This window comes from Passer domesticus, chromosome 6, assembly GCF_036417665.1.
Source record: "Passer domesticus isolate bPasDom1 chromosome 6, bPasDom1.hap1, whole genome shotgun sequence".
NCBI lineage: Eukaryota > Metazoa > Chordata > Aves > Passeriformes > Passeridae > Passer > Passer domesticus.
In genome coordinates, this window is record NC_087479.1 from 38593336 (window position 1) to 38609855 (window position 16520).

General features: G+C 36.2%; 1 protein-coding gene across 14 annotated transcripts in view; it reads right to left on the reverse strand.

Moving 5' to 3' along the window:
* Positions 1 to 16520, reverse strand: part of PHF21A (PHD finger protein 21A) — a 124561-nt gene that overhangs the window by 73682 nt on the left and 34359 nt on the right. For 9 of the 14 annotated variants that reach the window (XM_064424718.1, XM_064424715.1, XM_064424725.1 and 6 more), the window contains 3 exons: positions 16103 to 16238; positions 11849 to 11881; positions 9670 to 9756 (listed from right to left, as the gene is read on the reverse strand). In XM_064424718.1, coding sequence (XP_064280788.1) covers positions 9670 to 9756; positions 11849 to 11881; positions 16103 to 16156 — 174 coding nt within the window. In that variant the 5' untranslated portion in view covers positions 16157 to 16238. The remainder of the gene's footprint in view (positions 1 to 9669; positions 9757 to 11848; positions 11882 to 16102; positions 16239 to 16520) is intronic. The other 5 variants (XM_064424726.1, XM_064424721.1, XM_064424724.1 and 2 more) reach the window with 1 other exon arrangement.

Sequence of the window (16520 nt, forward strand, 5' to 3'; positions counted from 1 at the left end):
CACATTTTGATACTACCATAATGCACCTTCCTACAGCAAATGATAAACGCAATGCATTTGGCATTTACTACATAGACACAACAAAACCAGCAGCAGTGTTTTCACCTGGTTTATCCAGGAAAATGTATTGTAGAGCATCAGTAAGGTACACCCGGGTAGTACAGCTGTTTCTGAAAATGTTTGGCTATTTATTTCCTCTCTTCTAAGTACTCAGGTTTTATGAGTAACATTACTCCTAGCTACTTTGGGGACCACCAAAAAAAATCGTGTTTGCAGATCCATCCAGCTGGCAAGCTAGTTTGCCTAACAGACCATTTTCTTTGTCTGCTCTTGGTGAGACTGCTTGACTTCTTGCAGCACCTGGAAACATTTGCATTCTAAGTGTCAGTTCTTGAAGTTTTCTCTCTATAGCTCTCCATGTAAGTGGGATTTAAAGGCCTTCAGACCTTCAGATAGATAGTCTAAGAAGTAGAATAAATGAAAAGCTAAAGATTAAAAATGGTGTCATATCAATGCTTACTGAACTCTAGCCATAGGATTTATTAGATTTTAAAACCAGAACTGACACTCACTGAGGGCCTGACCCAATGCTCCTGTTAGCAGGAGATGCACATAGCTCTAAACAAAAGATTGTAGAAAATATTCAAGAAAGCAAATTGATCTGCAAATCCATAATAACTCCCAGATTTCACAACTAAAAGCCCTCTCCAAAAGATCTTCCCATTAACAGATCAAAACTGAATTTGTAATATCTGCATTTCTCATTTAACTAAATTGTATTTTGCTCAAAAATTAAGACATTCACATAAATTTAATTTTTTATTCTTGAAATTGTCAGAAACAAAGCTATGCAACTACTTGAATACAGTTAAAAGTAATTTGAGAGAAATTACTGAGTCTCTTGTCAGTTCTTTGTAACTGCTAAAGTCCAATCTATTTTGTGATAGCCATGTCTAAGTGAATATTTAAAATAAATTAATATACTAAGTTATTAATAAACTACGTTTCAAACAGAACAGTACCTTTAGGCCACACAATTTAAATTGTCCAGCAGACAAATGTTAAGAGCTTAATGTACTGGGATGCTGTAAACTGCTTTCCCCAAATTATTTACTTGGAGAATAGGATAAGTCTGTTTCTTGAGATTTATGACAAAATTTAGAATGAGTCGGAGAACCCAAGAACCTAATTTTGTCCAAGTTGATTGCTGAAGCATTTATTACTAGCCCAAAGGTGTGTGTGGAGCTTTTGATGCTAGAAAGCTGCTGACAATCGTGCACTTCCACAGCACTCTGGGCTGGCCACAACTCTAAAGAACCAACTGCTGCTCTGAAAAACTGCCATACTAGACTCAAAATGAAGCAATTTATAAAGAGAGTGAATGGATATGGAGCAAGACTCCACAGGCTTAAATACTGCCAAGTATTCAAATTTTCAGAAGTCTAAAATAAAAGGATAGTCACTCGCTGTTCTGCAGAACATCAGGCAGCTCTAAAGCATATATCTCAAAAATTCACATCACGTATTATAGTTCCCATGTAATTTTTTTGTTTTCAATGGAAAAATAAGATAAACAAGTTCTGCCTTCTACAAACAGTACAGTCACTGAGGTTTTTCCCATTGAATAAGGAAAAAACCAGCTCATTTCTCCTTGCTACACAGGGCAGTCTGGGTTCAACTCTTTAACACACTAATGGCCATTTACTATTGACACATTGCCAACATTTTACTGAGGAAACATTGAGAAAGAAAAGGCAGGGGGGGAAAAAAGTAATTATATCTTCTTAACTGTTTCTAACTTCAATCACCTAACTTTGGAGGAAGTTCACGTGACAAAGAAGATATGCTCATTGGAACTTGAGGGCTTTCTCCCTGCTAGTTTTTAAGTCTACTGTAAGAAGTCACTTAAATTAAAAAGAGACAGAATAGAACAAGAATTCTTTTTCATGGAACACATCAGATAAACTCTGCAGGGAAAAGAAGTAATGAACTGAAGCCTAATCTTCCTAGTAGTTTTCTATAGTCAGTAGAGTGAGAGTTGCCTTCACAAAGACAACACAGAACAGTAAAAATTTGGTTCCCTTGTCTGATTTACCTCCTGGTGGTGTCTCCCCCACATTTGGACTTCATTTCAGCAAAATTTCCATGGAATTCTGCAGTGACTACAGCCTAAATTAACCTGTTACATTATTATTAGTGAGAAAAGTTGAAGAAGACCCCTCGCACTTCACTACCAGTTTTGACAAACTTAGGACAAAGGAGATAAAAAGAAGCTCAAAGAATATTGGACCTAATTAAAACAAAAACAAAACCATACCAAGGAAACTTACATTTGATCTGGCCACCACTTATCTTCCCTGACACTATGTCAGATGCCTCTGCTAACTTGCAATCCTAATAGCAGGGGAAAAGGTGCTCTAAAGAAACTATACACTTTCTGGAGTTTCTGAAGGTATTTGAGAAGTTAACTCAGAAGTGAATAGTATACTGAAAGAAAGTGACTCTATACAAAGACCAGAAATAGTGAATTCACATTGACTTGGCCCATATTTGAAGAAATAAAAAACCCCTCCTAATTCCATGAATAGAAAATGAAATCTGAACCAGATTATCACACCAGTGAACATCAAGATTTTCTAAGGATGAAGACTGCATTCTCTACCTCCAACAGTGTCAATATAGAAAAGAAAGCACAGAGACTTCATGAAACTCTGTGAAGAGCATTCTTACCTTTTAATACTTTAGGGATGTTCACCCTTTAAGCCCTTCAAGACTATCACAGTTTCCACAACAAAACGAGGAAAAAAATCCATAGTGAGAGTAATAAGGACAGACAATATTCAGTTAGAAAAGTGAAACCCCAAAAAAATCTTTTTATAAAGGGTACATTCATTTGGCCCACTTACGCTCCCTAATATGACATCTCTCTAAATCACTTCCAGAAAGGTGTATTTTCTCTTTATTTGTCCACTATAAAGGATCCTTAGTTCACCTGTAAAAGCCAGTGTAATTAACAAAAAATAATTCCAAACTAGAATTATAGAAGCAATACAACATTATCACATCCATCTCAGTCCTTTTTGAGGCTGTGCTGCAGGAGTTGAACTGAGTGGTTCCTCAATACCTTATGAGGGTCTAACACATAACCCATATGAGGGAAAGCACCACCTAACACTGTTTACCTGAGTCAGTCTGGTTCTTGGTGTAGCACCAACCAATCAAATAATATTTGGTAATAAAAGTATTTCAGCCCATGGGTGTACTACAGTCAGTAACTCATAACACAAAAAACCCCACATTTCAGGAAGTGGCTTCTGTTTGAATCAGTACAGGCAGAAGAGAACAAACAGCAGAGACAAGCTTTTGCCTGTATTCTAAACATGGAACATACTGTCTTTCTCTCTTCTGCCTTCCAAAATTCAACACACTTCAGAAAAGCTGGGGACCAAACAATTCCAATAGCAACTAAAGATCCATACATAAGGCTCTGAAAAGCAGATCCCTGGATTTGATTCCTTTTCTAACTTGCAATAAATCAAAATATTGTTTCTGTGGCTGTGAGGTTGTTCCACTGAGGCATGCAGAACAGAGCAAAATGAACTACTTTAATCTGTTTTAACTTATAAAAATTCATTAGTAGATTTAATCCCTTTTTCCAGCATCCAACTAAGAGGCATTTAAGGGTGCTATACAAAACAGCCTAAATCCCAGTCATCGTCATCTAATGCTTCACTTGTCTTCCCTTCAAGTATAAAAGGGAAAAGGGAATAGTAGGCCTTGAAATAACTACTGATGTGTGAGGTTATCCAGCAAGTCAAAACACGCAGGAGCATCTAATAACCAACTCTCTCCATCAGTAGGGGATTTTCAAGGAAATACTGGAGTTTAATTGCCCATTTTCTATCTACAATGTTGATTTTCAACAAGAGCAGGCTATTTTGGAGTTATGCCCTGGCTTATATGAAGATAAAAGATGTATCCAACCTGGTTCAATTAAAAAAGTTCTCCAGCTGCCTCCAAATCTGGCTTAAATACAGCATGAACTCAAAAATTAAAAGTTGAGACAGAAAATCGGTGCTTAGGGAAGAGTAGCAGGGGGGGAGGTGTGGAGAGTTTTTCTTCTTTTTAATGACATCACAAAACGGACACTTACATTTCCTAAATTGAGTTATTCTCCTGCTAATTGTAGATTAGATATGTAAAAATTAAGTTCACAAAGCAACAGTGAGAAGTCTAGGTGCAGTTGCACTAAGAGAAGAATGGGAAATCCAAGTTTATGTGCCAGTATGGGTTTAATCATGATTCAAGCCTTATAAAAGGTCTGAGACAGCTTAGCAATATTTCAGTTATATACAAATGAATATAACATCAGTTTTGCAAGAGAATTTGGGGCAAAAGAGGCAGCAGGGAGAGATGCATGCACTCTGCCTATCTATGATCATCTGTGCAATGTCCAAAATTTGCTTCAGTGAGTATATCTTGAGAATATGGAAGATGATAACTTAATGAGAAGTCATTATATTCACATTTTCACACAATGTTTGGATGCAAATTAAATAAATACCACAGATTAAAATAGTAAGCTTATGCAGATTTTTTGAATATTCACCTCTAAACAGGTGCTGTTCACACCTATCAGCGGGTTCAAAAAGATCTGACAATTCACTGAGGTAGTTAGTTAACTTACTTCTTATGTCCAGATAGACCAGTATCTTTTTGACAGGAAAAAAAAGACTACTTCAAAGAGCCTAAGAAATATTATACAAACAGGTTTCTTCCATGTATTTTACAACTGCTTTATAAACAGTTGGCATAAATGCATTCTTGTAGTTACATGCAAATTAGCATATCTTTATCATTTGTGCCATTTACTTAAAAAAGATCAGTGCTTAGTACACTTGTATGTACCATTCCAGATAAACAACTGGAACTGAAATTAGGCATCACCTGCCTCAAGCCATTAGTAATTAAATGTTCATATGGCATATTTGCAGACTTGATCCATTCCTGACAGAATAACTGGCATTTTAATGTGTCCTCAATCAGTCATGGAGAAAGGAAGTATCAGAAACTCCAGACACAACTGGCAGGAGTAAGTAGTGACTTTTTATTTATTTCCAGAGTTTTAATCCTAAATTGTGATGGTGTTCATCTGGTAGATCTACAACATACAGGCATACCTTGCCCACCTTCTCCTGCACAAGCATGAAGTGCTCTTTCTTACCTGTTAACTGTACCCAGTTTCCCTCCTGCTCTCTAGCTTTCTTGAGCTTACATTCCTCTCACCAAACACTGCTGCCTCTCTTCACAGAAGATGATGGAACATGTTTTGGGAACAATTTTCTGATAATGTGCTCAAAAAGCCTCCATAAAAATTCACCTTTACTATGATTGACAACTGTTCAAGAAGAACAGTCTCATAGGATGAATTTATGCACACTACCAATCTTTTCATTACTAAGTTATGGTACCTGTAATAAATATAGCAACAGTAATGCTCAAAAGCTATTCCTGACATTTTTTTGAAACTTAAATAACAAGTTTCCTTTGTCAATCTAAACCACATGTTTACTTTTATTCAATTATACAAAACCATAGTTAAATTCCTCTGTCATTTTTTATATCTATCCCAAATACCCTTTCTCATTACTTGTTATTTAGTGGCAAGGTTGAAAGGAGTCTCACCCTGAACATACAGGACTTAGAATAACCTCATCTATCTCAATTTGCTGTAAACTCTAAATACAAGCAAAATTGACTAGATTTGCCTATTCATAATAATAAACTTGTTTTTATGGTGTACATTTTTTCTAATTATATTCCACAGTTTCAATTGCTCTTCACAATAACGTATGTTAAAGATTTTCCCCCATGAAAAAATAAAACCACAAGCATCTCCACATAGCATATATATATACTGACAACTATTTTTAATCACTTTTTCCTGCATATATATAGAAATCAAAACAACAAAGGGATCCACTTTATTATTTACATGTCAAGAGGAAATACATTAGAATACAAGTCTAGTTTTCACAACACTGTTCTTAGAAATACAATGAATTTCACTGCAACTACAGGAAGAGACTTAGTCATGTGTATCTGTAAGTGCATATCCTTTGTTTTTTAAATTAACTATTAATTTAAAGGAAAGGAGGCAGAAGAAAAGGTACTGCTTCAAGATTACATCCCTTCCTCCTTTATGCTAGCCCTGCTCTACCTCAGCCTTTCACCAGTGTCACTGGTAACAATTTCCACCCCATCTCCCTAAAACAAACAAAACAAAAAAGTAGTATACACTAAAAACTTCCTCACAGAAAAAAATTTAAAATACATTCTTTAAGTTTTTGTATTGTAAAGAGTGTATTTAACCCAGAGAAATCTGAGTAGTGCAAATTGTGGGTAAAATTCTACAAATCAAAATGCCAAGAGAAGACACTATCATGGAATAAAAAGCAAAGGAAAAAGTGCTAGACTTTGATTGTGCTTTCTTCTAAAGATGAGAAAGCATAGAAATAAACGGTGCTCCAAAGCCACAGAATTAATTCACATTTGGGTTGGGTACAACCCAGCCTTAGATTTGGCAATTACAACTGTTCTGAAAAACTTACTCTTGACTTCTCTTTACTGAAGAGGGGGGTCGGGAAAGAAAGAGGAAACCATTTATAAAACCAATGTATTCAGAGTTTCCAGGCTGCAGGTCTCACATTTATAGCTGAGGAGCAAGACTATTAAACTGAATTTCACTTATTGCCCACAGGTTAGAAAAGTAAGCATAGTTTACAACTCTGTAAAAATAATGCAAAGAGACTAGCAGAGGGAAATCTACTAGTCTGAAGGGTTCAAGTTTACAGCCCTTTAAATGCAAGTTATCATCAAGTAAGTTTTTTTCCCTTTTTGCAGCTTTCCTTTCAAGTGTTAACACACAGCATACATTGCTCCATCATCTCTCAGGTGTAACAAATCAAAGCCTTTCTTTTAACCTCTGACATTTTCAAAAAACATATGAATATATGACATACCTTATGCTGTAACAATTTTTTTTAGGTTTGAGCCTACACACTGTACAGCCTAGTAGCTTTCTTTTTGTACTTTGCCGGATCTCCTCAATTTCACAAACTTCTGAACAGAACTGTCATTATTAATTCTCAGCAAGACACCTCAGCCACTATGAATCACTGCAGCGACTGGCAGCAAGTGTCGGCACTCCTCTCACAATGCCTCAGAAACAGAAGGAAGTCCTAAAGCAACTAAAAGCTTTTAGCTAAACCTACCGCTGACTTGGTTCTTGCACAAGTCTTCATCCAACTTCATTAAATAACAGAGCAAAGAAAAAGCATGCATTAGGGTGACATAACATTTCACAAGCCAAAAATACTTCATTATTCTGCCTCTCTAACACCAGCATCTCAGCTCCATGTCTCCAAGTAGGGACACCACATAGGCTGGAACTTTAGTTTTTCAAACTTCATTAAAAGCTTATTGAACAGTGATCATTACGCATCCTATAACTGTCCACAGTGGAGCTGGGCCCCCAGTTGGGAGTTTACTCATTGGATATCAGGCACCAGAACTCCCTGGCTCTAAACAAGAGTACAGATTACACATGTTGCACCCCTTCTTAACACAAGCACTGCACAAAATAAACCACTATATTTACTGTGCAAAACTGCATATTTCTCCATGCTGTGTGAAAATTAAATTGCTAATTAATATCCTACCCATAAAGCAATTGATAATAATGATTTTTCCTGAAGAAAAGTGAAAGTGAAAACAGAAGAGCTTTGCTGTAGTCTCTAAGGTGCTGCTTAACTGCATTACTAAGCCACAGATTTCTATACAACAGATTCCTGCAAATTAAGAGGGAGTGAGCACTTCTCTGCACAGGGAAGTTGTGGTTCCTTTCCCAGAACTTTTACTTACCACGACCATTGCATTTTAGCATACATACTACTTTAACAACATTATCATCTGGAATACTGGAAGCTCTGCAGTCCAGTAGTAGAGATAGCAAAATATTTAAACTTCAGCAATCATGGAGAAGTTTACTGTAGTTCTGACAATCAAACCCACAAAAATACAAAGAAGGAAACAACTGTGACTTCATACAGGCTGTATTCACTGTGTGGTAGAAGAAAACTCAAACTTATTTTTCAATATCTTTTGGAAACTTTAACCCCTGTTCATCCCATGAAGAAGTGTACTTTAGCACTTTGAGTTCAGTAGAAAAAAATATAGGTCAATTTCTAGTGATGGGGAATTTAAAATACATGTTAGTACAGACCATTCTGCAGCATAACTTTACAGAGTTATAAATACAAGTTTAAAAGTTATGGTAGGATGTACTTGCTTTCTTACATTCCACTCAGTGTCTCACTGCCTGTCCATGCTCATCACGTGAACTCGTAGTCAATACAGCTTGCTTCATGGCATCAAGACAAGCTCATTTTCAAATTACCATGGGCATCCAGAGCTTACCAGAGAATCCTGAAACAGCTTGCTGTGAGACATAGCCACATGCAGAGGCTCATGCTGGTTTTAGAGAATAAATCATCTTCAAGAGAGACATGCTATCACATCAGCAAAACCTCAGTTTTTGTTGAACTACTATTCTCATTAAAAAATAATTTTCCTTATTATCCTTACATGTTTCATCCTAGATTCACTGTTCCCCTATTAAAACATACTATATTTTTTTCAGTAAACAAAATTTCTAGATAAATGTAAATCACTGCCTGGCTATTTTTATAGGGATAGTAATACTCAAAACAGAACACATGCAGCCAGTAACAGACAAATGGAGGTATTTAGTTGTGACACTCATGCATTTTACCAATGCTCTAAAATTTTTTCCTCTTCAAAGGTCTAATCTATTGATCTAATTTGGTTCCATTATTGACATATTAAGCAGCACAATTAAGGGACTGCTTAAGTCAGTTTACTAGGGATGGAATAGCGTGGTGTATGAGGGATTTGTGCATGTGTTGCTCTTTTATGTTTAAAAAAAAAGTGAAAATAAGTTCTGTAGATATCTCAATATTCCATCTTTTTCTTCCTGCTATTCACAAGGCCCATGTTCCAAGTTCAACAGTCTTTCCATTAAGTATTCAGTTGTAATAATTACTCATACTTTAGAGCTGTCAAACAGAATTCCTACCAAATGGCAAGCATAAGACAATTGTGGTGTAATTTATTATGGTAAATGCCTCCAACTAATTTTCAAATTGTCTATTAAGTACCCATAACTGACATACATTTAGCTGGTCTTGACATTAAGAAAAGTTCCAGCATACTCACCTATACACACAGTGTCGACCTACTAAGTCAAAATCTAAAGATTTGTCTAAACCAGAATGGTTGATTTCAGAAGTTGTTTCAAGACAATAATAAAGAGAATGACAAAATGAATCCATTTTTCCCTCTCGCTTAATATAAAATGTTAGTTTCAACACAAGAAAAATTGCTATAACTTCCACTGATTAAACTAGTTTCTTGTTTAATAGACTCACAATAACTCATTCTATCCTTTGCTGAGAAATCAAACAAAAATCAAAAATGTCTGGTTGCCCACGCTTATTTTTGCACTTAAAGATTTAGCAGCTCTCTTGGAAGCTGGGAAAAGAGACATCTTTAGAACACAGTGTTAAAAATACATCTCTGTTTTCCTACCTGTTTCTCACTGAGAGCTGTGATTTTGGCTTGAAGTTCATGAAGTTGTTTCTTCAAATCAGCGTTCTGATTAGAAAGAAAAAATATCTGTGAGAAAGATATTCCATTTGTTAACAAAGAGTAGTACCAGGGACATGGGTTTTTTTGTTTGTTTTGTTCTTGCATAGTACACTACAAATACAGCACCTCTGGATGTACAGCCAATAAAATTCAAATGGCTCAACAAAGCCTTATTAAAGTCACTGAGTGCAACAATAATCAGAGGACCTTGCTAGCACTCAAAGAGATAACCCAGTTTGGAAAGAAGATTTCATTAAAACATCCATTAGTGCTTATCACATTATAAAGCACATTTGTACATTTCATCAAGTTTACAAATTAAACAATAAATGTTTGTTAATATGTAATACAACAATATCATACTGTATACAACAGTACACTATGGTATATTATCTAAAACATTCTCACCTATGCTACTTATGCATAGACATTTACACTTAACTATGCAGAGTATCAAGCACACCTACTAAATCTTAATTGACACATATCAATTGAAGGCAAACATACATAAGTCCTTATTTCCATGTATGCTTATGCCTTAGACTGTGCTAAAGAGAATTACATTTGCCTTGACACATCATTCATATTAGCACTTTGCTCAGAGTAGCACTTTTCAAAGTTTGAGATTCTAAAGCCATAAGCAACACTAGAAAGATGCAGACAGAAAACAATTTTTACCAGGACTTTTTCTTTTCTACAGAAATAAAAAAATTTTAAAGAAATGTCTGTCCTTAGTTTAAAATCTGTGAAGCTCTGCAGAAATGTGACAGGAATTCAAGTTCTCCTTAATTTTTGTCCTTTCTCGCTTTTTTGGTCTCAATTATGTTGCAAAGTTTTCATACTAGATTATGCAGGTTTAGTCTGCTAAGCCAAAATATTAAAACACATGACTAACATCATCACAGGAAGTTCATGCATGTTCCCTATTTTTACACTCCTCTAATTTTGAAATGCACTTTGATCTTAGCTTGCAAATAGTCTCTGATTCCAGCAAAACCAGATATTGACCAGTCATCCTCCCTACTTCTAGATTCTACTTAATAACCTGGGATAAAAATATATTAAGAGCATTTGAAACAGGGACCAGATATATTTTCCTGATTTTAGGAACTTTGCACGGCTGCTTGCAGCATGACCTCAGTTTCAGCAAGTATGAACTGAAAGCGAACTGCTCTGCAGACTAATTGTTAGCAGACTGGACCAGCAAATACGAGCAGCAGCCCTTACCCAATCCCATCAGAATAACATTCAAAAAAACAGATTTTCCAATACACCCTGCTTAACCCTCCCTGTCAGAGGTTTAACTGCTTGAGTGTTATTAAAAGCTGTCTTCTCACTTCAATGGGCTCAGTAAAAAAAGTACATTCAGAAAATCACAGGACATTTACTATTGTATGGGGATGGGAGCTCTTAACAGCAAGCCTCGAGTGAGCAGCCTTTATCCCTCTACTCAACATTTCAGACTGGTTTGAGAGCTCCAGAGCACTCCCCATCCAGCACCCAGGAGTGTTTAACTGCTGTACAAGAAAACCCAGGGACCTTACGCAGTCTTTGAGAAAGGGATGACTTCTGCTGTCTATACAGGGAGTCCAGTTATCCAGCTTCAAAAGCTCTGAAACTTCCCAAGGCCAAGTGTCTGTTCTATGGACACTACAGGGCTGGTAGGACATCCAAGACAGGCAATCTCAACACAACCTTAAGCTATATTGTTTGGACAAAATTTTTTGGACAGAATATCCTCTCTCTTCTTGTACTGTAAACCTTCTGATACTCCAAAAATGAAAAAAGTTATTGCGAATAATGGCAGCTTTTCTAGAGAGCAGCTTCCAATAGAATCAGAAACTTACTGCTCATCTGAACTGCACCACAGCCCAGAAAAGTCACTTGATTTAAACTACTAAGAATATGCATGAGGCAAAAAGCCCCATAATAGCAAGAATTTTGGTTTTGTTTTAAACAATCCAACAGTCATTGTTCAAAAACTTATGAACAACTTTTCTTCTAAACACTGTGTTAGCAAGGAAAAAGGTGATCTAGAAATAACTAAAATAATTTACTTCATGCACTGTTATTTCCTGCATTTTAAGGGAAATTATTCAATATAAAAATAAATAGTTACCTGTGGATCTTGCTTCATTTGGGCAACCAATTTCTAGAAAGAAAAGAAAAGCGACAATACAATGAAAACTTTCATTACAAATATCTTGAACAATTTAAAATTCAGTATTTTTTGAGAATCTTTGTAAAAGCAAAATATTTTGTTTACAGCATTTCAATAGCAAAGCCTGGAGTTCAGTATTATAACATTTCCAAACCCATTCTTATTAATACAGTAAAAGTACTGTATTAAGCCATCACTTTTGCTCCTCCTAAACAGCTCTTGAACAAGTGATGCTTTTTAAAGACAATTTAAGCCAGCTGGGTAAGATAATCTAATAGCTGTGCCTCCTCTAGAATTGCTGGCCTCTTTGCTTGCAGTCACAAGAAGCACAAACCACAGATATCTGCTGCAGGCACAAAAGCTGTTTGTATATTCAAGGGCAGAATGTTTCAAGTACTAAAGCCCTGCCTGTGTGTTGACTTGGCTGGTACCAGATGGAAGACCCATGTTCAGAAGTATCTTTGCCACTTTTCTCCCTCAGAGAGAGATTGAGATCATTGTAGAAGAGATGCCCTCTACACCCAAAGGAAAACAGACAGATTGTTAGCATTCACTATTCTTCCTCTCTCACTTCCTTCAGGCAGCTGCAGGAGAATGCTGTCTATTGCTAAGCAAGGAAAAAGTTACCAAAGAAAACCAGAGCCCAGAATGAAGACACAATATAAATCAAAAACTCCTAAGATCTTTTTTTATAAATTTGTAGAAATTTATTTCTCTAATGTTTTCAAAGATTGTGTCTTAGGTTTAGTAGCTACTAACACACATTTCTTTCACTGATCTGCTTTAATTACTTTTTGAACCAGGAAATCATTCTAGATTCTGTGAACGTAAGTTCCCAAGTTAAATTACAGGACTCTTATGTAAAAGGATGACCTCCTTTTTCTTTTGAATCTGTTTCCTTACAATGCAAGCATAAAGGACTAATACGATTACAGAAAACCAGAGCTGACTTGAGTCAAGAGGAGCTGGAACCTGGACTTGATGATCCTTACAGATCCCTTCCAACCTAAGACACTGTAGGATTCTATGGCTGCTTCTCTATGCAGCTCCTTCTTACGTTTTTTCCATGCCACATATTCCCCCACCAGTCTTCACCTCTTCAGACTGAATGACTCCTCACACACGAATCATTCCTTTGCTTTGTTCACTCTTGGCACTCTTCCATAATTCCCTAGTTTGTCTCTCTCATCTGGAGACAAAGTTTAAAACTACGTGCAACACTCAAGTACTCCATACTGCAAAAATTCATTCCATGATGCCAACAGCCAGTTCACAGCCTGCTATTGCAGATGCAAAACGGGGCCTGTTCTTGCAAAGTGCATCACTTGGCATTTATCTACTCTGAATATTATTGTTTCGTCATGCTGCCATTCGGCATCACAGGAACAGACTTAGCTTATTTTTCCTCAGTGCTTCCTGCCACATCGGAGCTTGACAAGCAACAAATCTGTTAGTTTTTATATAAAGTGCTCCTGCAGACGCAGTCATAAGACAATACAGTCAGTACTGTAAACTCCTCATAAAATATTGCTAAATTTTTGGATCACACATTACTACGTCATGCAATCCTAAGGAAAAAAAAATATTCCTCTCAAACATAAGCTAAATTTAAGGTGTTTTAAAAGCTAATAATCTTTCTGCCATGAAATAAGAAAAGGATGCTTAAGGTTCCTTCCACACATCAGCTTGAGGAATCATCCGTGAAACTCTACCCTTCTGTAAGAATAGCTAAATACAAGTCCTTTAACACCTCTTGTGATCAAAATTATGAAGAGTAGACTGCTTCAAATTTATCTTAATTAAGTCAAAACAGCAGCAGAATAAACTACTTAGACTTAGATGCATCTCTTCTCAGGACAAGCAATATAGCTTTGACATGGAAGACATTTGAATATTGCAGTTGTGCACTCATATAGAATTGATCTGGTCAGGTGTCATTCATGCTGGATTCCCTGATCATAGAAAGCAGACAAAAAAAGTAGCTTTTTCTGAACAATTAAACACCTTTTTGGGGTTCTTACTGGTAGTTTTAGACACATTTTGCCAAAGCAGCATTATGAAAGCTTCAGACAGAGTTCTGGAAGTGAAACAGAAGAGGCAAAACCCAAGGAGCTATTCTACAAAGAAAACCACATCATACTGAGCATCGCTTGTACAGCCATGTAAGCGGTCACAGGCAACACGCTGCATCAGGAAGCTGGGAGGGCTTGGCTACAGAGCTGAGCTGAATTCCTTATGCTCATCACAGACACCTGTCCACCACTTCCAACAGGACAACAAACCACGACTGTGTGAGTGTCAGCAAGCTTTGTTAGAGAGTCCTCAGAAAAAGAAATATTAGAGACGTAGAAGATGACAAGAGACAATTCTTCATAAATCCCGAGTAAAAAGTAGGAGCATATTATATCTCTTTAGGTTGCAAAATTCAGAGCTATATGAGAAAGTTCAAGCATTTCATTTGAAGACTTTTTTTAAAGTGTCAAAATCAGTTTAATGTTTATCAGCGTGCATGCTGACAAGCAATAACCATGCAAGCATAGTTCACAAAACCTTTACTGAAGCACCCAACATTTCATTGCAAGTGTTATTTTCCACTGTAAAGATATAGATTTTTTCTTAGCTTTAATTATAGAAATACACAGCATCTTGAATTAAAAAAGACAACCTTCTGATATAATGGTTTTTCTAGTTTCACAAACTAAAACCAAATCTAATTATAGCTGATTTTTGTGCAAAGCTCACTTTTAATGGCAACTGGGAAAAGTTAAAGCAAAGAAAGTCAAAAACCCCACCAACTTTAAGCTGTTTAAAAACGGTCTTTTTAGACATTTCTCAGTCTTCATCCCTGTTCATCAGTTTCATTGTGAACAGATACTAAAAGTTATTCAAAATTCACAGTCTTAAAATTTTTGGTTCACTTGGGCATAAAGGGAAATGAAAATGCACACAAGGGGTAAACACTGTCATACTAAAATGAGCATGATTAACATTTTGATTGCTTTACAGTAGTTACTACTTGAAAAAAGTACTTACTGGCCTTAAACATTTCTATGTCTGCAGCAAAATGTCATGGTAATTTCTGAACTTCCTTACCTCCACAAAAAAGTCATTGAAGTTTTGACTACAAAGACCTTGGAGTTACTGAGGAGAGCAAAATACTCATCCATAGTTCTGGAAATCCATCCTTAGCTTTTTCAGGTTTTGCTCCTGGGCTGTAAGTTATATTTTGTTAAAGCAGACATAGCCTGATTTTACCAATTCACCTATTCAAGTTCTTGCAATATGCACAGCATTGCCGCAAGTACTGAACAAGCCATCCAGATCACATTTGAAACAACTCACCAAGTAATTTGGAAACATTTTCCAAATTTCATATGATGGACTAAATTGATCAATGTTAATTATCATGTATGTCTTTTATCCACTGTGTAACCGTTGTGAGTTTCAGATATCTGAAGAGTATCAGAAATACTTTGAGAACTATGTTTAGAAAGGTCTCATTGTTAAATTCAACATTTCAAGTTTGCAGCTAGTCTGTGTCTATGGCTGTAATAATTTTCTTCCAAGAATTAATATGCATATGTCTTCCTATATTTACTACATCAGGTTTTAGTATCATTACGTGTAATAGTTTCTCATTGACAATGTAAAACAATGGCAAACTGCAACCTTGCTGCCATATAGTATTGAATAGGTTACTAGTAAAAAGACCCAACATGTAAAAATTTACAAAGCCCAAGCACTACAACATTCTGGTTATCAAAAATATAGTTTAGAAGCTACTGAAGTAGAAGACATTCCAGATGAGAAGCACCAGATTAAACTATGCAGCACTATATACCTTTCACTTCAAAGTTCCTCCACCATATTCCTCCATTGCCAACTGAATACTGAAGCTGGCTTCAGAACATCAGAAAAGCCTTCCAGACAGAAGCAGCTGAACACTGTTTTCAGAATGTTTTTATTACTGCTACAAAATACAAAGCAAAAAAATCCCCACCCACAGTTTGATATGTAGATTTTTCACATTTGCTAAAAAACAACAGGTGGTCAGGTCAAAATGCAGAGTATAATATTCTGAAGTAGTTTCAAGCTTATAAAACAATTATTATTATAGTTGTAGTGCTACTGCTTAATGCTCCCATTAGTAGTAATACTAATTAGCAGTACTAATGCTGCTATTGCTTTAAAGTAAGAAAGTATATAAATTACCTGGTGAACCTGAATTTCCACTTTCAGAGCCTCCTGTAGAGTCTGCAGCTCCATTCTCTACCTTCTCCACTTTCTCTAGAAGTGTCTTTGCTGATTCCAGTGCCTTTAGTTTCTGGTTTCCTCTTTAACACCAGTCCTATAGAAAAATAAAGGTTTTGTTTTGGTTAGTGAAGGAGAAGAGTCCGTTTGAAAAAAGGAGATTATAACACACCAGGAATTCAATAGAGAACTATATTCAAATGCAGCTTTCTAGCCTAAATACAGTCAGTCTTTTGAACACAAGAAATCTGCAGGCTCTACAAAATGCCTGCCTTGGAGTCATTTTGCCAAATTTGTTACTTCCCACATATCCCAAAGTTGACATACTTATCCCTTATCTTAGTTTGCAGGCAGCTATTTCCTACCAATATCCTATTGC